A 21543-nucleotide genomic window follows, 5' to 3' on the forward strand; every position below is an offset into this window, starting at 1 on the left:
GCCTGGGTCTGACTGGGCTTTTGTGAAACACTTTGATGGTAACTTGGTGAAAGATTTAGATTATGAATGATAAGCAAACTTTAGATGCTATAAGAGTTGGTTTAAATTCTCAATATCTGTGTTAGAGTGCTTTACCTAAATGGAGTAGAAAGTTACATATGCGGGCTCATCTAGTTATTACTGATAAGCACCATGGTTGAGTTAGTCTTATAAATTCCAAGCCTATGCCTTCTCTCTGGGGCCTCGGGAACAGCTCCCAAGCTATGCTTCACTGCCAAGGCTGGGGGCTCTTCTGAAGGAAATGTTTCTCCCCTGATCCTGTACCTAGGTACTCCTCAGACTGCCAAAATGAGCTCTATCCACTAAGTGGACACTGTCGAATATGCTTTTCTCGGAGGATCTTCCCTTTTATACCACTCATCAATAAAAGTGGTCAGTGTGTTAGATCTGAAACAACTACATGTTTCATGGAATTAGGCAAAAATCGAAAGAGAATGTAAGACAGGTCTAAATCTTAGTGATAGCCATATTTATATGTTTTTTCTTTTTATTATAGTAAAAACATATGTAATACAAACTGCAATTTTAGCCATATTCAAGTGTATAGTTCATTGTGGCTAACAACATTCACAATGTTGTATACCCCTCATTACTATCTATTCCGAAGAGTCTCATCACCCCAAATGGAACTTGTACCCATTATACAATAATTCCGGATTCATCCCTTGGTAACGTCTAACCAAATTTCTGTCTGTACTTTCTTTAAACTAATTTTAATAATACTTTAAAAATTATTTAGCATTTGACATTTGCCAGACAGACACTGTGATAAGTAAGCACTTATATGAATTAGCTCACTTAATGCTCACATCCACTGTAAGGGTAATATTATTCGCCCTTTTCATGGAGGAGGAAATAGAGATTAAGAAAGATGGAGTCACTTGCTCAGTATCACACAGCTTGTAAGGCAGAGTTGAGAGGGTGAACTCCAGCATCCTGACTCCAAAGCTCACACTTTGACCATGATGCTGGGCTACTTACATTCTGGAAACTTTCTGAGTTCTAACCTTAATGTTTAGGCTCCCTCCACTCAATCAGTGTACCGAAAACTAGAACAAAACCACCAGAATTGCTGGGCACCAGAGTACTCCTTTTATCTCATACAATTCAAACAGAAGGATAAAAAGTTTGCTCCAGGCAATCTTTTAAGAACAAAGAGGCATTACTTTTAAGCAATGCTTGCTAAAAGTATATCCTTTAAGCTTGCTCTTAAGTAGTATTCCCGACTTTGTAATAACAAAGGAAAAAAAAATTTCTTACTGGGATGTCTTTTTTAAATTATTATTATTATTACTATTTTTTTTGTACCAGGGATTGAACTTGGGTCCTTGTGCTCAGGCGTCGAAACCACTGAGCTAAATCCCCAGCCCAGTCTTTTTAAATTCTAACAGAAACTCTATAGAGACCTAGTCTTATGCTGAAAATTGCCTTCTTGTTCCAACCCTGTATATACTATACCTTTCCCATCAAATGCTTATCCCTGTTACTTGAATGTTGATGTTTAATTTTAGTCTCCCTTTGTTCATGTACCTGTTCTATCCAAGAAATATCACCTTTACCCACTTCATACTTCCTGGACTGAATCACATTAATATCTCCTAGGTCATAGTTTATAATATACTTACCCAATATAACCTATAAGTACTAATTTATTCTTTTTTGCATATACGTGAGTAGGAAAATTTCTCAAAATCTGTTGAGAGCTGTTATTGTAAGTCATTAATTAGGCATATAGTTATTTCCTCTGTCAACTAAGAATAACTGCTTCCTTCCAACAGCAGTTTCCTGGTTGTTAGAGCCAACATCATTCATTAGAAAAAATGTCATATTGCACTTTCAAGTCCCACTAAATGCCACATGCATACATTTTCCCTAATGTGGTCCTGGTTCATCATTTAAGAGATCTAGGCCATGTAGGTTATATTCTGCTGAAGGTAATAAGTGCTTACCCTTTTCAACAGAAGTTTTTAAAGTACCTTGTTTAGGAATATCATAATAGTTATTTCCTTTAGCTAGATATAATCCTAATTTTGTTTTAGCTATAGAAGCCATTCCATAAATTACTAGATTGACTGCCATGAATCAGTGTCAAGCTTCATAAAGCCTTAAGATAATGTTCCTGTGCTTTAAAATTAATAACAACATAAGATAATTTCAGAGAAGAAAAAAATTGATGAGAAGATAGGAGTTGAGAGGAAGGAAGATTATTTCTGGTTGAATAAAATAATGAGAATTTCACAGAAGAGTATCTGATATTTGGATGGTAAAGTAGAGAGGGGTAACAAGGGCGTGTAGAAGGCCAGGCTTAACCATGAAAGTCAAGAGGCTACCATATGCCTGCTGGATGACTTTAGGCATATATTTAAACTTACTAGGCATTAGTTTTTTAAATTACCAAAAATAATTATATCCATTTAAGAAGATTTTTGTCATGATTAAAATGAGTTAATGAATGTAAAACAACTAGCACCAATTCTGGCATATGGTATTAGGCAATTTTAAAAGGGAATGAAAATAATAATGGATAATAGAAAAGTAGTATATATCATGATAGTATTTTGGCTTTGGAAAATATCTGCATGGCTTCTTTGGTATGAAAGTTGATGTTTCCTCTCATTCCTCCCAGGGCTTGGTAGATAGTTTAAAAAATGACTAGATAGAGACAAATTAGATAAATGATAGACAGACACAGACAGGAGGATTTAAAGATTTAAAATCTCCTTTTCTCTCTCTCTCTCACGTACGTATATATAATATATATACATATATGATATATGTATAATATATCCATATACATGTATATATTATATATATACATAATAGTGCTATATAAAGAATGAGCATATCAGAGCATACTTGCCTTATTTACTTTCTCATTGCTAAGGCAAAATATTCAACACCCACAAGGTAAAGTAAGAAAGGTTTATTTTAGCTCACAGCTTGTACAGGCTTCAGTCCATTTTTGGCTGGCTCCAAGGCAGAGTGACTTGGTGGAGAGGCATCACAGAGGAGAAACAGTCTGTGGCATGGCAGGCAGGAAGCAGGAAGCAGCAAGCCTACCTGCTTTCTTTCCTTTTATATTCCATGCAGGCTACAAACCTACTGGTTGGTGTTAGCCACATCCAGGCTGAGATTTCCCTCTTCAGTAAGTCCATCATCCATAACTATGCTAAACCGATCAGATCAGTGGAGTTATCCAGTTATCACACCCATAATCCAATGTCACACGCCCGTGATCTGGCCACCTCCAAAAGCCCCATCTACAAAGGCATGAGACTATGGGGGGTATCTAGCTATAACCCATAACGTTTCCTTTCACCTGCTTTCTTAAGGCTTTTGATTAAAGTACAGGTCCATATTCATTCTTATTCAGCCTTATAATTATATTTAGACATGAATACTGAGAAAATTGGCAATGGAAACTCTATCACTTGAGAGTGTACTTTCACACATTTAATCAGCTATTTGCTTGCCTCCTAGGTTTCACCAGTAGGAGTTTATCCTGAGTCTTTCCCCTCTAAATTGCAACTGCTGGTATTACAGTCCCAGAATTCATGCTTCTTGGGAATAATTTCTTCTGAGGTTGCCAAACCAGATAATATTTGGAGTTAACAGTCACTTAAAAGGTATTAGTGATGTTTTTTTGTCCCCACCTGCTCTCTCCCTGTCATTTAGATACAATGTTCCCTGTGCATTCAGTCATAAGTAGAAAGCCTCAAAGAAAAGAACTGTTTTTAATTTTCTTTATCTTCACACATGTCACATTGTGATATGTATGCACAGTAGTCTAATAAAGGTTTAATGTGGATAATTTGGTGCCTATATTCCACCAACTTTGCTGTCATTTCAAAGGCACTTTATCGTCTTATGATGGAGCAGGAAACCAAATGTCAGAGCAGAAGGAGCACATATTATTTTAATCCAATAGCTGTGGGCACAATTCCTTATTTTTTATTTGTTGGCTTTATAGCCAGGGCAAAGTGTGAAAAATTCAGCTTCTTCATCTCTTAGTAATAACTATTTTAGAAGGTATTATAAAGATTAAAGGGTAAGGTTATCAAAACAGCTAATATTCACTGAGCCACTACTGTAACAGTTTATGTACATTAATGTAATCTTGACAATCAAAAAGGCATTATTAGTATCAGTCCATTTTTCAAAAAGGAAATCATAACACATGAAAAACAAATGTTTGCCCGAGACAACAAAGGTAGTCAGTGGGAGGGCCTGATTTAGACACAGAGAACCATCCAAAACCACTCCTAACTCTTAGCCAGTATGCTACATTGCCTCTTTACTATTAGAGTAAGGGCCCTCCAACATGCAGTTTGAAGTACTTGCTATAGGAAGAAGTGAAAAAGACGAGTCTCAGACACTCTCAATAAACTAAAGTCAACTAGTAGTCCCAGTACAGACATCTTGAGTGTCCCTGTGAACGTTAATTGAGATATGTCAACTTGATTTGAGTAGATAAGTAGAATTCTGGATGTTTCTGTGGATAATTGCCATGTAGGTCAGCAAACTGATGGGGGGAGGGCAACTAGGATGTGGGTGGCATCAATCAATAGGTAGCATCATGGAAGGAATGAAAAATAATGGAAGGAATGTATAATAATGCGTTCCTATTTGAAAGAGTTACACTCTTTACTATTACCTTTAGAACTTGGTCTCCAGTTTCTTCAGCCTTCCAATGCAGACATTTATGTCATTTTACACAGATTCGTACAATTGACTATGGTGAGTTACCAAGTCTCCATCCTTGGACTTCTACTGGATCCTCTGGTTCTCCAGCACACAGCAGCCATTCTGGATTCTTTTGTCCCTGATCCTATAGATGGCCACTGTCACTTTCTCACCTCTGATTCTGTAAGCTTACCTAATAAATCCCTTTGCATAATTATATACATTTCATAATTATATGTATTTTATATATTATATATAAGTATATATTTATATTTTATATTGGTTCTCTCCCTCTGGAGAACCTTAACTAATACAGTCCCTAATATTTGATCCTCTAGACTCTGCTTAAACACATGGACTGGTCCATTCCTTTTTCATATGGTTCTTGTGATTAGTGAATTTCTTACTATGAAGCTTGCCTTCTGGCAAACTTAATAGTTTTGCTCTCCAGAGCTACATAGAATAATTGAATCCCAAATCCACACATTATTTTAGCTGTTCATGCAGTTAAGGATAGCTTTCACAATCACATTTCAATTTCCTTATTTCATTAATTTCCTGAATAAACATCAAGGATTTATTCAACTACCTTTTTATCTCTACCAGGATTTTCATGTACAGAAAAAACTTTTCCCCATTCACTCTCCCATTTGCCAACACTCTTTTAAAAGTATTGACCCAAAGTAAATATAATATACAATTATGAGAGTAAGTACTGCAGAATTCAGGTAGACTATTATATTGTTTCATATACTGTATTTCTATTCATTTAGACTATCTCAATTTTTTGAGAGGTAGCATATTATACTTTTGATTCATACTTATATTTATATCTCACTAATATTCATGGACTTCTTATTATATGAGAACTATAATATCAAAACCTATGAAAACCACAAAGTTGTAGATTCTACCTTTATTCTATAAGAAATGCACATTCTAGGGGAAAGAATGGAGAAAATGATGGTGGGGGGAACAAAGAAAAACTAAAGAAAATAAGAAAACCAAAAGGTAGGAGCAAAGGAGACAAAATGTGGACCAAAGATGGAAGAGATCAGAATTAAGAATATAAAAATCTGGGCCGGGGATTTAGCTCAGTGGTTCCGCTGCCTGCCTCAAAAGTACAAGGTCCCGAGTTTGATCCCTGGTACCCCCCCACCCCCAAAAAAGAATATAAAAATCAAACAATGGGAGAAGTAGTATGGCCTTAGGGGCTGAAAGCAGATCATCAGGAGTCACATTTAAATGTCTGTTAAGTCTCATAAGGTTATTGGAGCTCATTCTCTTGTAGTTTGAATTATGGAATCCTGATTTTTATCTCGTCACATTGGCTCTCCTTCCCAATCTTTGACTCTCAAACATTTGATTGGCTTTCTTTGACTTGACACAAAACCTACATTTGCTATGTAACTGGATTCTGCTATACCACATTTTAGTCTAAATCCAAAAATGTACTTAGAATATAATTTGTTTTCAAAAATAGTGAGTTTTAAAGGAAGAGTCACAAATCAGCTGGATAAAGCTGATATATGTATATCCCAGTGGCTTCTTCCACTTACATGATCTTACATGATCAAAAAATGTGGAAACTAATCACACATAAGAAACCTCTAAGAAGTATGATTATGTTCAGAGAATTAAAAATGTAGTAAAGAGAAAAAAGCATCCTTTCTCCAACTCTATTTCTAGTGAATTCCATGAAGCTCAGGTCACTCTGTTCCTTCCTATGTTTCACTCCATTTTCATTCTGCCACCATGACTTTCACCTCGGTCTGCACATTTATGACCACAGTTCAACACTCTTAGAAGTCACTGCATATTAACAAAATCATACCTACATCTAAAATGAGTGATTTTCTTTTAAATTCCAGCATTAGTATCTATATAACATGAAAATCTACTCACACATGACTTGAAGGTAAAATATTAAATTCATAACTAAGCTTGTTAAGATATTGAAATTTCTATGTGGCACAAGACGAAGCGGAGGCTCGGATTTGGGTTTTTTGATGCCACATGGTTGACAGCGAGAGGGCCCGGTCCTATAGAAGGTCCAAGGCTCCAACAAAGTCAGGTCCTTAAAGGGCTTACCCCTCAGTTTGGACCAACACACCAAGATGTACATACACACAGACACAGAGATGCACACACACGCTCCACCAGTACAGAACATTAGGGGACACTATTTTTGCATGAGCTTGAATGAGAAGAAAATAATGACAGTTCTAAGGTTAAAATTTATATGACCTATATGGCATGCCACTTGGCAAAGAAATTAATATAAAATATGCACAGCAATATTCCTGGTATACCTGCAGAAGCAAAGCCATATCTCTCTAGGTGGAAAAGTCTTCAGGAATCACAAATAAAGATTTAATGGAAACAATTAGGTAAGACATGAAAGTACAAAATGTACAATGAAACACTACATCATGGGCAAGAATCCATAAAAACAAAAGGCAAGTAATAGAAAAATATGATAAAGACTGTAATATAATATAAATGTTTAAAATCATTAAAGACATAACAAAAGGAACCAAAAACCATAAGAAAAAAGTAATACCTAAGGGGAAAAGAATGAAAAGTTTTTAAAAAGAAATTCCCAGAAATTAAAAATATAGTAATTAAAAATTTATAAAACTCATTAAGTTAAACAAAGAATTAGACAAAGTTAAGAAGACAACTGGAGACAAATTTGAAAAAATTACAAGAGGCACAGCATTGAGAGAGAAAGAGATGGAAAATACAAAAGAAACTGAAAATACGTAAGAAAAATAAGGTTCAGTATGTGTCCAGCAGAAAGTCCTGAAAGAAACCAGCTGTGGTAGTGCATACACTTGTAATTCTAGCAATCTGGGAAGCTGATGCAGGAGGATTATAAATTGGAGCCCAGCCTGGGCAACACAGTGACTTACTTGTTTAACAACAACCACACCAAAAGCTGAGAATGTAGCACAAGGCCCTAGGTTCAGTCCCCAGTACAAAGGGAAAGAAAATTCCCAGAAGGAAGAAATAAAAAGGAGGAGAAAGAAGCAATATTGAAGGAGACAGACATTTTCCAAAATTGGTAAAAAAAATTTTGACTCCTCAAAGTCGATCATCTAAAGGAGTCCCAACGAAAATAAGTGAAATTGAATTCATACTCAGAACAATGTTTTGAAGCCGTGTAACCCAAAGACAAAGGGATCTTAAAAGAAAAGGGGAATTTAGAGTGAAGAAAATCCAACCATTTTAAATGTATTACAATTGAATCGAATGCAGACTTTTTAATAGACAGTTCTGAACCCCAAAAAGCAATGGAATACTTTCTTCATAGTGCTTAAAGAAAACTTAAAATTCTATGCTCTACCAACCTAAGACAATAATGTCATAAAGCCCTTCCTGGACCAAGACTGAATTTGCCATTAATATATTCACTCTAAGAGACGACTGAAGCGTAACCTTCAAGAAGAAAGAAAAGAAATGTACTAGGTAGGAGGAGCAATGCAAGAAGCACAAGTAATTTAAGTGTAAATAAAATGTTGCATATGAATATATTTTGAGTTAGAGGAAAGTAAGTTCCAGATAGCTGATCATGTCTTTATCCATTTCTAATGTCTCCCTGGGATATCATTTCTATATTTTCCACCACAGATCTGATGAATAGACCTTCATCAGCTCATCTATGTAATAAATACATAATTTTAGAATTTATGAATTAAAAAATCATAGAATATTCCCAGCCAATGTCTGAGGGTAACCAAAGAAAGAGAAAAAGTGTTTCCCTAAGATTTACATTTCCATTGGCAAAACAGATTTTACAAATTAAAATTTTACTTCAAGCATGGTAGCAGGCCTTTTAAGACTTGATTTCCTATTTGAGCCACTCCAAGAAGACGTATCATAACATGATGTCCATGATACAGTGTTAAGGGGCAAAAGCAATGGTTAGGGAAGAAGTATAAAGTAAATTTACTTCTCATTGTACCCTTTTTGTCCTTTTAAATTTTATGCCATGTGCAGATACTGTTTGTTCAAAATATATTGAAACATTTGGTTATTTTACACAAAATAAAACAGAAACCTAAAAATGACTTTATTTGATTTGCTTCAAAAAAAACCGAGGGGATATTGATTCTAGGGATTCAAAGGCATAATATAAGTTAAACAAAAGGTGATCCATTAAAAAATTATCAATATTTTAGTGCAAAATTCTTTTTCAAATTCTTAAATTAATCTCCTTGGCCTATTTCCTTGGAAACATGATCTCTAACAGATTGAAAGTTATTTTTTCCCCTTACATTAAGGCCATGATGTGGCCTCATTTCCAGTGTTAATTAAGTAGACCTTAAAATAAAAAAGTTTGAAAAATGTCCCCATCATGGTTGTTATCTATTAGACATGATTGATACATGGAAAGAGTGAGCAACATTTTTTCCAGTTAGCCTGGGGGACTTGGGAGAATGACTTTGAGATTTACCACTGGGAACTTTTGACTACTTTTGAATAGTACAAAGGCTTAAGTTTCCATAATACATTATTTTTAAAGATTTGCATTAGAACTAAATATAGCAATTTTAAATAAAAGTAAAGAAGATAAATTTTGAATTAAGCATTTTAAACTATTAAGATGTAGAAAAATTATAGTTAAAGCTAGTTTATGAATGAAACAAGAAAACTAGAAACATGTAGTGCAATAACCATTACTGCAATTCTTTCATTTGTAACTTTTAGAGTATCTTCAGCTAATTCAAATATGTCTAAAAACCTTCAAAGACTTCCATATATATATATAATTTAACTTAAAATCTATATAATCATATTAAGTATCATTTACTATTTATCAAATCCTAGACATGACATTATGTGTTTTCATATAATCTCCAGAACAAATCAATAGATATTACTATGTTCTCCATTATATACAAATTGAGACATAGTAAAATAAAATAACATGAAAAAAGTCACAGCTGGTGGGCAACAGAACTTAGGATTCCGGTTGAGGTCTCTGAATTCAACTCTTATGTACTTGACCATGTTAAATGCCTCAAGGAAGACAAAAGTTTGGCATAACATTAAATAATTAAAGTCTGATCAAAAGAGGTGAAGGATAAACAACATAAACAGAAGAGATGTCTTAAGTACCCAAGTTAACTCATGTTTGGAGTATGGCCAAAAACTTTGGTGAAACTGTTTTTGTTACCTTAAAATTTTTTTAATCTTATAACAGGAAGAATATCATTAGAATCTAAACTCCTAATTCATATGAACTTAATACCTATATATTCATCAAATGTAATTTAATCACTTTATCATTAAAGCCTGAATTTCAGAATTAAATTTGTCTCAGCAAGTATGCATGAAGATACCCTCTTAGGCAGAGTAATAGATTCCTTGCATAAAGTATGTTAGAAAATCCAGCCAATGACCTGCTCTGTATTTCTTCCTTTGAGAAATCCAGATTCAGAAAAGTGACTTTTACAGATAGTGACACAACAGAAACAAGGCTTTCTTTATCCCCAATTTTCTTTATTGTAGTAAAATTAAAAATTATTCCTGTATAGGTGTTTCTTTAGCTACAGAAAAATCATTTCTGTTCCTAAAGTCATCACAAATTCTCTACTCAAATTCTCCTATTTTATCCCAAAAAGATATGTATGTTTTGGAAATGGTATTTCAGAGCCATTTTGGTGAGAAAAAGTATGCTATATCAGAAATGTTTTGAGAATTTTCTCTTGCTTCTGAATTTTTTATCTCCCAATATACAATGATATAAATTAATGTACACTTCTGAAAAATGTAACTTAAATTCTTAGTGATCATGAAATTAAGTATATACTTTTGATGTTGAGAAATGGGTTAATTCCACCATATCAGGAAACTTAATAGTTTGACAATGATAATAAATGTTAACTGTACACACTACCAGGAAAATAATATTTTTTTTGCTAAAAAGGATTTTTAACTACCTATGCTATAACATCTAATGTATATCAATACAATAGTTATATAAACTTTTTAACCAACTTCAATCCATCTGAAGTTATTTTTGAAGTAAAGCAAAGCTCGTATTTGCTTCATGCTTCATTTTGAAGCTACATATATTAAAAACCTACAAAAACACTTAGGAATGCAGCTTAAATTTATGTTCATTTAACTACTTACTAAAGATAATTAAAATCTCATCTTACGTTTTGATCTATGGCTAAGAAACCCATTATTTTACACACAGGGCAAAAAAGCAGCCATTTATCACCAAAATATTCGAGCTCTTCTTTCATACTTCAGCATATATTTTTTCAGCTTTGCCATTTGGTACCAAAATTTTCCCAGTTATAAACACTGTAATTTGATTTAAATCAGTGGTTGTTTATAGGAGACTGTAAAATCTTTTGGTGTTATGCCTTACATCATTACTGAAAGATTTACTTTTAGTATAATAAGACAGCATTGCATATTAATTAGGTCATCAGACACATGTTTCCTGAGGTTTAGCAACTGTGTAATAAATACAGAATGGCAGCCATAGACCTGTTAAGTAAACTTCAGTACATAGACTTCTAATATTTTTATTGAGCTATCCAAGAAATAATCACTCCACTAAATCCAAGTTAAACACCTGATGGGATATTAGGGTGTTTAATTAAAAATGAAATCATGCTGTACATGTGGATGGTTTTGCACAGTGACTGAAAAGTCCATAAAAATTAATTTCATTCAGTAAAGAGCATACAAATAGCTCTTTCATGAAGTTAGTACATGAATTCAACCATTTCTACTAAGACACACACAGTGCAGAAACAGACTAAATAACTGATGGAGGAACTTCTGGGGAGACCATCTCAACTAAAGTAGCAAGAGCTGCTAAAAATCATGTACATTAATACTGCCTTATCAAGAAAGAGTAACCATGTGAGGGCTCAACAGATGGTCACTGGGAGCACAAATCAGTCTCCTTAAAAGTATCAGAAAGTTTCTAATTCCAGCAGGCAAAATCCAGACCATCTTTACACTTGAAAATCCTGGCAATCCTGATGCTTTCCATACCTTGGGATGAAAAAATTGTGATTGTCTTCAGTATTTAAAACCAGGGTTATATTGCAGTTGAACGTGTGGACATAACAAAAAGCACAGACCTGGCAAAGGATGGTAGAATGACGAATTCTTGGGCAGACAGAATGGCATAGGAAAAAAGGAAGGAGGAAGAAGAGTGGCAAATAGGGAAAAGAAAAACATTATACTAGGAATGAGTGCTAGATTGCAGATATGGATCTATAATGATATATCTTATGCAAGTTAGTTTACTTTTCTGTGCCTTAATTCATAAACCTGCCATATAATAATGTATGGCTAGATGTCCCTGAAGGCATCTTTAACATTCAAAAATTTTCCAGAAAATATCGAAACTACTACATCATTTTCATAAGCATTTAAATGATAAGTCACACCTTTATTTATTCACCAAGTATTTATGGGGCACATAGTAAAGTGTGGGCATAATACTGGGTCCTGAAGATACAAAAGTGAACAAGATTCACCCTGTAGACCTAAGATGTTCATTATTGGAATGGGAATAAGGTGAGGAGATAGGAGGACAAGAGGGTAAAGCTGGGTGAATAGGGCCTTATCATGTCTAAAATTGTGGCCCTGCTGGCTCATCTGCGATCTCATCTACTTGGGAGGTCGAGGGAGGAGAATTGCAAGTTTGAGGACAGCCTAGGTAATGTAGTAAGATCCAGTTTCAAATCAAACAAACAAACAGCTGGGGATGTAACTCAGCAGTATAACACTCCTGTATTAGGTCCCTAATATGAGAAAAGTAAGTGGCTTTTATCCTGAGGGCAATGGAGGACATTGAAGTTTTGTTGTCTTGTTTTGTTTTTGTTTTTTCTATATAGAGTGAAATAATCAAAATCATGTTCTGATATTCTGTGAGGATTTTGAAGGAGACAGACAAACCTGAGACCCTGAACTACTGTGGGGTCAGCCAGAAGGAAAGAAATGGACCCCAGAAAAGAGATGCAATTAAAATGACTTCACTAGATGTGTTAGGGGGCAAGCATGAGATTATTTCCTGATAGTGCCCTCAACTTGGTGGATAAGACTGTTATTCATGCTGGGGATGTAGCTCAGTGGCACCTCACTTGCCTCACAAGCGCAAGGTCCTGAGTCTAATTCCCAGGAAAAAATAAATAAATAAATAAAAAGACTGTTTTTCATTGACATAAAGAATACTGATGAAGAATCTGGTTTTGATGGGAGGAGGGGAAGAAGAGAGGAGGCAGAAGTCATGGAGGAGATGATGGATTTGGTAATCAGACTTAAAGTCTCAAAAAAAAAAAAATAGAGTGGGAGGCATTGGATACAAAGCCTGAGTTTGGGAGTAGGAAGATCTTTGTTTTCAGCTGCCAATTCTGACTTTAGGGCAAAAATGTAATCACCATGAACTCAATATTTTTATATGTAAATGGAAGAGAGCTGTGAAGAGTAAGGTTATGGATAGAAGCCACAAGACACTGAGAACTTAAATAACTAAACAACAGAATTAGACTTCAAGTCTACATCTCTTTTCAAAACTCTATCCTTCTATTTAGGGTCAGTTTGGGATTGTCTTCATACAGACTTGAAGTTCAAGGACAATTATACAGACAAAGCGAAATATTCCAGTGGGTTATTTTATTTCAGTCTTAAATATTATATTGCTAAGATTAAGTTGCTGAAATTCCAGATTTTCATAATGTCATCATTTGATTTTTTCAAGAGGAAGAATGATATTCAGAATTGGACATGGCCAATGTTCATCCAAGGTTTTTCAAAAGAGCCTTTATTCAAAATTGCATACAATTATCTTCACATCTTCAAAAGGTCCTTAAAAAGCCAGAGTTTTACCAGATATTAAACCAGAAGTAGCATAACATACTGTATGTAAGAAACCTGGTCACCACAAGTGTTGATGTATGGCAGTCTACAGTGTACCTTGATGTGTGCACATGTATTGCAGAGGCCCCGCAATACAAATTCCAAGGACCATTATATTAAAGATGCTTGATTTTTGGTCAAGTAAATTCTATGATAATTAAACACCAAAAGCATGTATATCTAATAGGTTCACAAGTTCTATAGGTGATTCAGATGTGTGTTAAATTTGGAGAACTTTTAATTTAGGAAAGGATGCTTTTAAAAAGGTCTTATAAACTGGGCATGATGACAAATCTAATCCCAGAACTCCGAGAGGCTGAAGCAGAACGACTGCAAATTCAAGCCCAGCCTGGGTAACTTAGTGACTTAGAAAGATCCTGTCTCAAACGTGAAAAAAAGAAAAGAGTCAGAGATGAGCTCAGTGTGAAGACCCCAGGTTCAATCCTCCTACAGCAAATAAATAAATAATAAATAAGAGCCCTATGCATTAGTATTACAGGTAGTATTATTATAGATAAGCCAATTAATCACTGAAGCTTCAAAAACATTACTTAGAGGAACTTATAAAAAAGAGATGATCTAGTGATGTAAGCCCATCTGCGAGTATATTTCTTTGCACAGTCTATTCAGTAAAACTTTTACCTCCCAAATGGAGTAGAACATTTCCTGTCTCATATTCTGATCAGTGTTTTATTAAGCCGGATGACTGCAGGTGGACTAAGTGAAGCACATGCACTACATCTGTGACACTAGGATTTAAGAAAAACAGTATGGCATGATAACAATCATCACTATTGGCAGAGATGTTCTCTCAGGGAGAATAACCAGACTCTGAGGTCATCTCCTACTAGAACTACTTAAACAACAGCAATCAAAACTAACACTGATATGATTTTAATTAGGATCTAATATTCAGAACACACTTTTTGACCTTAAGGTATGTTTTTCACTTGACACAGCATGTTACTTTGGTGTTATAGCTATATTTAGGCTGTATCTTATTTTGAAAATAATTTTAAAGTTTCTAGTATTAGTACCCATCAGAAAGCCTAAGTTCAGAACGGGCTTAGATGATGAATAGAGAATAGAAGATTTTGTTTTCTAACTAAACAATAATAAATTACTGAAAATTCTCAGTATGGGTTGAGATGGTTGGTCATAAGCTTAAACTCTATATGCTTTATCATAGATTTCAGTAAAAATGAATGTCAAATGTGTACTAAGAATTACAGTCATGAAATTTGGGGCTACCCTCCACATCCTCCTGAAAAAGCTCAGTATGTGTCTAGTTAGCTGAAAGCCTCCTCAGACTGACTTTGGGGAATCACCCAGTAAATACGGATCACTGAAACTTCCCACCTCCTCCCTCCTAGCACTCCCTTATTAATAGCTCCATGCTTTGAGAGCCCACTTGAAACATTATTTTCCTCATGGATTACTTTATGCATTGGCGTAAAAATTCATTTTCTAGAAGATGAAATGATACTCTTACCCGTTTCACAGCTGGGTCCTGTGAAGCCTTGTGGGCAGGCACATAAATTAGCAGCAATACAGGCCCCTCCATTTCTACAGCCATCTTTGCAAAATGCTAAAATAATTCAGATACATGAATAAGTCAGATAAAATAAATCAGATACATGATTTTAGAACTTTAGAAGTAAACTGTTCAATAATCTCCCAGCACAACTTTTATTTATTCCTTGAAGAGAACATACTAAATTTTTAAAGCTATTACAACTTCATACTAATATAACATTTCCCATATATGTACAAAACTTCAACACAATTAGTAAAACAGTATTCTTTCCAATGTTAAAGGAATATTTCATCTGTAAAATAAAATACTTACATTTCTTTTAACAAAAAAGTAATCTTATACAATAAGAAATGCAATAAAATTCAGATTGTATCTCATTGTAGCAATCCAACTTGAAAACAAACCTAAAAATGCCAGCTAACCCAGACAGAACAAACCAGCATCTAGAGAATGAGACTGTGAAACAGGAAATGATTGATCCCATGAAGCACTGACCATTCTAGAGACTTGCCAAAGTTCAAAAATATTAGAGAAGTAACCCATCTTTCAAAAAGTTCTCAGCAAGTCCTGGTGGCTTAGAAGTACTCAATAGTCAGTCAGAAGACCTTGCTATAGTGATCTCCGGGGAAAGTCTGGCATTCTTCTGCTAAGAACAGGTCAGGGTGTAGGATCAAAGACAAAACTACTGAAAGCCTAATGCATTAAAGTGGTTTTGGAGGTGTGGATAAAAGTTTTTTTCTGTGAGTAGGAAAAGGCACTAAGATTCCAACCACTGCAAGGGTGCTTTTTCGGGATGTGGTATCTTCAAAGAAGCACACCAAAGAGAGAAAACATGACAGATGAGAAAAATCAGAGAAGGTAAAAACAACAAGATGAGTGATACTGAGCTCCTTATAAGCTTCTCTTTCCAATTCATCTTATTCTTTGGGCTATAAAATTCAGGAGCTGCTTTTCTAATGACAAGGTCTGTCATGAATACACTAAACCAGCTGTTCAAGGCACTGGAGCAAAAGTTTTCTCTAGTTGTCTTGCATGTACTTTCTCCAGTTAGCTAGATATACTTTCTTAGGGTAATAAAATGTAGAAACTTGTAATTTTGGTGCTGAATTAAAGGATGGGCCCATGGGCCATTTGGCTCTGTTGATCCTAGGTCTTAAATCTGTCTTTATCCTATATAAGAAGAATACTTGGTTCAAAGAGGATTTGCAAATGGAATTAGACTTAATATTAAATATTAAGGAATGGATCATACAAACCAAGTTTTCTTGGCATGATTTACAAGGTTGCAGCCTACTGTTACAGTGCAGAGATCTATAATGCAGTGCCTACATTTACACTACCCATTGCTCAAAGTTTTTTCTTCCATTTCCAATACAGATTCACATAGGAACTAGGCTATTCTGGCAACCTATAGTCCAAACATCCAAGAAGATGCTTAAAAGATATACAGATGCTTAAAAGTTCTTCTTTCCCCAAATATAAGAATTATCTGTCTACAGATGCTCACAATTTTAACAGTTCTTTTTTTGAATAATAAATAACATCAATAATCAACAAACAGAATCATATCAAATTAAAAACCTTCTTCACAGCAAAGGAGACAACCAATAAAGTGCAGAAACAACCTACAGAATGGGAAAATATTTGCTAGCTATTCTTTGAACAGAGAACTATTATCTAGAATTTATAAAGAACTCAAGAAAATAGATGCCCTAAATAAAAGACCTAATCAAAAGATGGGCAATTGAAATGAACAGGCACTTTTTAGAAGAAGTATAAATGACCAATAAACACATGAAAAAATGTTCAACGACTCTATCCACTAGAGAAGTGCAAACTGAAACAACACAAAGATTCCACCTTACTCAAGAAAGTATGGTGATCATTGAGAAATCAACAGTTCTTTATTTTGTAAACTTTACTTTTCGTAACAAATAGGATGCAGAGTCAAAAAGAAATATGAGTAATAAACTTTAAGGCTTCCGGATTAAATCTTAAATTCAACAAACTCTGCGACTATCCAAATGCCTTCAAAAAAGTCTTGTGGTTTTAGTTATGCTATTTGCACAGTTTTCCAAGCAAATCTTTCTGAGATTTGGACCACAAAAGGAAAAATTCTTGTTTATGTGATCTAAAATAAACAATGGTTCTACAGTTTGGGAAATCCTTTGATCCACTGAAATCTGACTTCAATGTATACCTGTAGAGCATACCTTTATGAGCTATTCCATTACTAATTGTTCCTTGGTCTTTCCTACGTCCCATATAGAAAGCATCATAGTAATTTAATTATAGTCAACTCTAAGATAAAAGGCACAATATATTTAAGGCACAGGATGATTTACAGTTTAAAATGCTTAAATTGGGTAAATCATTTGGCATAATAAGGAATATGAACATTATCCTATGGAATTTGGTAGAGTTTTCAAAATAAACCTCTATTCCTTTTACCTCATCTGATGAAGAGAAAGATAACAGTGGTGAAAATGTGACCTAATAGTTAGTGGTGAACTACAGCTGAAATATCCATTGATGGAAATGAAAATCTGTGCTTAGTAGGACATGTAAAAGAATTAGCCACTGACATTGACAAGCCAGGTAAAATGAGAAAATACATGTAGAGATTCCATATACACAGTTAATTAATCTTTTACAGTAGTACTCAACAGTTCATGACAGTGTGCAGAAGCAAAATTGTTGGACTGACCCAAAATGGACAGTAAATGATAGTAGCATAAAAATTGGTCAATTTTTCTGGCAGAAAAATAGCTATCATCATATATTCATATTTGGGCTCAAATAGAAACATGTAAAGCTAGGATATGGGTAAAGTTTCCAAAAAATGAAGATCTTGAAGAAGATCAAGAGTTGTAGAAGGAACAAAGGAGTTTAGAGAAAGGCAATAAAATGGTGAAATTTGAAATGTTAAAAGAGAGCAGTTCTGGACAAAAATGCCCAGAACATTCTCATGGATGGGGTTTTGTAAAGAGAGATATGAAAACCTCCTTGGCTGAGATAAAGAAAGAGGGGCAAAGGAGCAGAACTGTTTGGTATGAGCCAAATTTTAAAACTCTCAATTAATGTGAAAAGTGTCCCCAAGATACAGAACCATGACAAAAAGGGATAAAGAGATGGATTACATTATACATAATGGAAGAGGAGTTGGCATTTAAGCACCTTACCTTTGCATGTGGTTCCATTCCCTGTATATCCAGGCTTGCAAACACAGTTGTGTCCTCCCACAGTGTTGAAGCATAAAGCATTTTCATCACAGTTGTGCTGATTTGTGACACACTCATCATGCTCTGCAATAAAGAATATAATATTGTTACTTGAGGTTATTTTTCAAAGGCCAATATTTTTAAATGCAACTGTAGCTTAGTTATTACCTGGTAATTCTTTTAGCCACAGCCATATGCAAATTATAAACTAAAGAAGACTTCAGATTTTGAAGTACTCTATACTTCTTCAAAAGTACACACAATTTACATTTCCAGAAACACGAAATACAAAAAAATTTGGAGAAAAGACACACAGTGGTAGGATGAAATAGATGGGGATTAATTCTCAGAAGAATACTGTAAAGTCACCTGTGTATAGTCTCTGTGTTTAATACTTGGGGAGTTATTCTTCTGAAATAGATCTGCCACCTAACTCTTCCCTGTAACATGTGAAGGGTAACAGAGAAGGATGAGGAACTTTATTGTTCCATGAGTCCTGACCTGAAGGATAATGGAAATGAAATTCTGAGAGTTGGTGCCTGCATTAACACCTGCATCCATACTTCCAAATATAAATACACTTATGCAAACTGTTGGGGAATATTGGACCTCTTTAGCAAGTTCCTTACCTCTACAAAAGAAGTGTTACACATCTATTTAATAAGACAAAGATGCTTTTATAAAATGTGCAAATACAAATGTTAAAATATACAACTAATACCATACCTCTTCTACCTGCTTATAACCTGATACTTTGGAAACTACTGAATTATTTGATCCTTTCAGAACTGCATGAGAGAGCAGAACTAGTATCATTATCACTAGTTGATGAGTAAACTCAGTTTATGTTGCCAGCCCAAGTTCACAGAAATATTAGGTAACTTCAGAATTCTAGTGTTCAGCAAAAATGTAAATCTAAAATATAAATCTAGTAAGTATGAGGAAGAAAACAAAACTAACACCAAAGTCGAGATGAGTAGGAAATAAAAGGTGTAAAGAAGCACTTTACCCATCTAAAATTACTAATGTGACACTGCTTGTTACTTGTTATTTTATATAAATATTATTTGGGCCTAAAATTAAATGCACATTTTAATGATATATTGATTGAATTATTAATTCCATATGATGTAAATCATGATTTATTTTTCATTTTAGAACACTCTGTATTCATGATATTGCAATGGTAATGTATCTATAACTTTGAAAGAAACTGCTCTTGGCAACAGTAAACGTTAGACTAAAAGAATTTACTACAACTAATAAAATCGAATGTCTTGTGTTTCATTTTTAAAAAATAAAGATTAACATACCATTGTGACATTTTATGCCTCATGCTATAGGGGTAAAGGGTCATGACAATTTTAATCATATCCCTACAATAGAATTCTTAGAGATTGTTTTAATAATTCATCAGAGGAACAAGAGATTTTAAACACTAAGGCTTTAGAATTGCATGAATGGACACCTTACTATCCAATTACTGGCTGGTTTACTCAAAAATATACAATATTCCACCCTTACTCTCTAATATCAGAACATTTCAGAGGTTTTTTATTTTTTTTAAATAAATTCCTGCTTACTATTGGTACCTTAGAAATGACTAGATTACACCTGGGCCTCATAGTTGGAACTACACTTGGAGCTATAAAATGTCAGAGGGACCAGAACAGACACCCTCCTATCTTTGGATTCTGCTGCCTGGAACAAAATAAATCTACACCCAGAAGTCTGTATCTGCTGCCAATTTTCTTCCCAATGCAAGTGAAAATACTGCAGTTAATCTATAAATCTCCATATGGACAGCCATACTCCCTTTGAAGACAGTTGCTGATTGATTAGATGCTGTTTTCATCCCTGCTTTGGTTTTCTTCTTAATTAGACTGTATTCACTGGTTGGAAGAAGGGCCTAACAAGATTTAGTTTAGCATTCAGTATGATAATGTTCGATAAATGTTAAATAATTACTCAACCTAAGACCTGATTTCCTCTGTTGTCATTTACCCTGTAGTTATTGAAATGAATGAATATGCATCTAAGCAGTTCAAAAGTAGGGACAGTTTGCAGGCTTTTAAATGCACTCCTGCCTTTGTATATATTGCTCCCCATGCCTGAAATGTTTTTCCTTTCATGTTCTACTGGAAAACTCTTACCATATTTTAAAATTATACTAAAATATCACATCATTTCTGAAAATACCTTTGTTTCCTCCTCCTGCAAAGTTTTGGACTACTGTATTTTTTCCCAGAACCATACAGCAGGCTCTACAATTCTGCTATTTTGTAATTTACTACTTCTTCTTGGTCTTATATTTTCAAGTCCCAACTTGGGATAGTAAACTTTTAGAAAAGAATTTTGAGTGTTCTTTGTATTTCATTTCAGTATTCAAAAATATTTCCTAAACAAGTGATTGAATGACTGAATGGATAAGTAAACCATGATTGAAACTACTTCTGCTAACACTGAAGCCAACCCAAATTTCTTCAGTTATAGACTAGATGGCAAATAGCAAGTATTTTTGAAAATCCAAATTATTTTTACAATGATTTTACTATAATCATGTTTGATTTGACTTTGAATATTTCAAAAATTAACTAAGCAGGACATCTTTTTTACTTTAAATTTTTTCGCATTACTTAGAGTTAGTTATAGTTACCACTAAAATAAACTATGACCATTGGAAAATTCTTCAAAACCTCCTATATATAACAGAAGAATTAAGTTTAATTTGAGAGTCCTTCACAAAACAGAATGTAAATGAAGCAATGAGAAAACATTCTGTAAAGTTGTCTCAATAAATAATTATTGCTGCTTCATGTCCACTTTGTTTGTTTGTTTGTTTGTTTGTTTGAAGCAGGATCTCTCTTTGTAGTTCAGGCTGGCCCTGAACTCACTATGTAGCCCAGGCTGACCTTGAACTAATGGTGATCCTCCTGCCTCAGCCTCTCAAGTGCTGGGACTATAGGCAACCACGCCTGGCTCATTTCCACTTGTGATCAACTATTAATTTCTTACCATTTTTCTGACTCACACATACATGATTACTTCTTTAGCATTTTCAATACATAGTAAGTAAAATAAAAAAATAAAGATGAAAAATTCTTGGATAAAACTTAAATCAATATTACGTTCCAGTGTTTGAGA

General features: G+C 34.3%; 1 protein-coding gene across 4 annotated transcripts in view; it reads right to left on the reverse strand.

The window, feature by feature from the left end:
* Nell2 (neural EGFL like 2) overlaps positions 1-21543 on the reverse strand; it is a 586229-nt gene that overhangs the window by 84735 nt on the left and 479951 nt on the right. For all 4 annotated transcript variants that reach the window (XM_087200079.1, XM_004863157.4, XM_004863159.4 and 1 more), the window contains 2 exons: positions 18361-18483; positions 15134-15229 (listed from right to left, as the gene is read on the reverse strand). In XM_087200079.1, coding sequence (XP_087056205.1) covers positions 15134-15229; positions 18361-18483 — 219 coding nt within the window. The remainder of the gene's footprint in view (positions 1-15133; positions 15230-18360; positions 18484-21543) is intronic.

This window comes from Heterocephalus glaber, unplaced genomic scaffold, assembly GCF_053883595.1.
Source record: "Heterocephalus glaber isolate CG9 unplaced genomic scaffold, H.glaber_assembly_v1.0 deba00001733, whole genome shotgun sequence".
NCBI lineage: Eukaryota > Metazoa > Chordata > Mammalia > Rodentia > Bathyergidae > Heterocephalus > Heterocephalus glaber.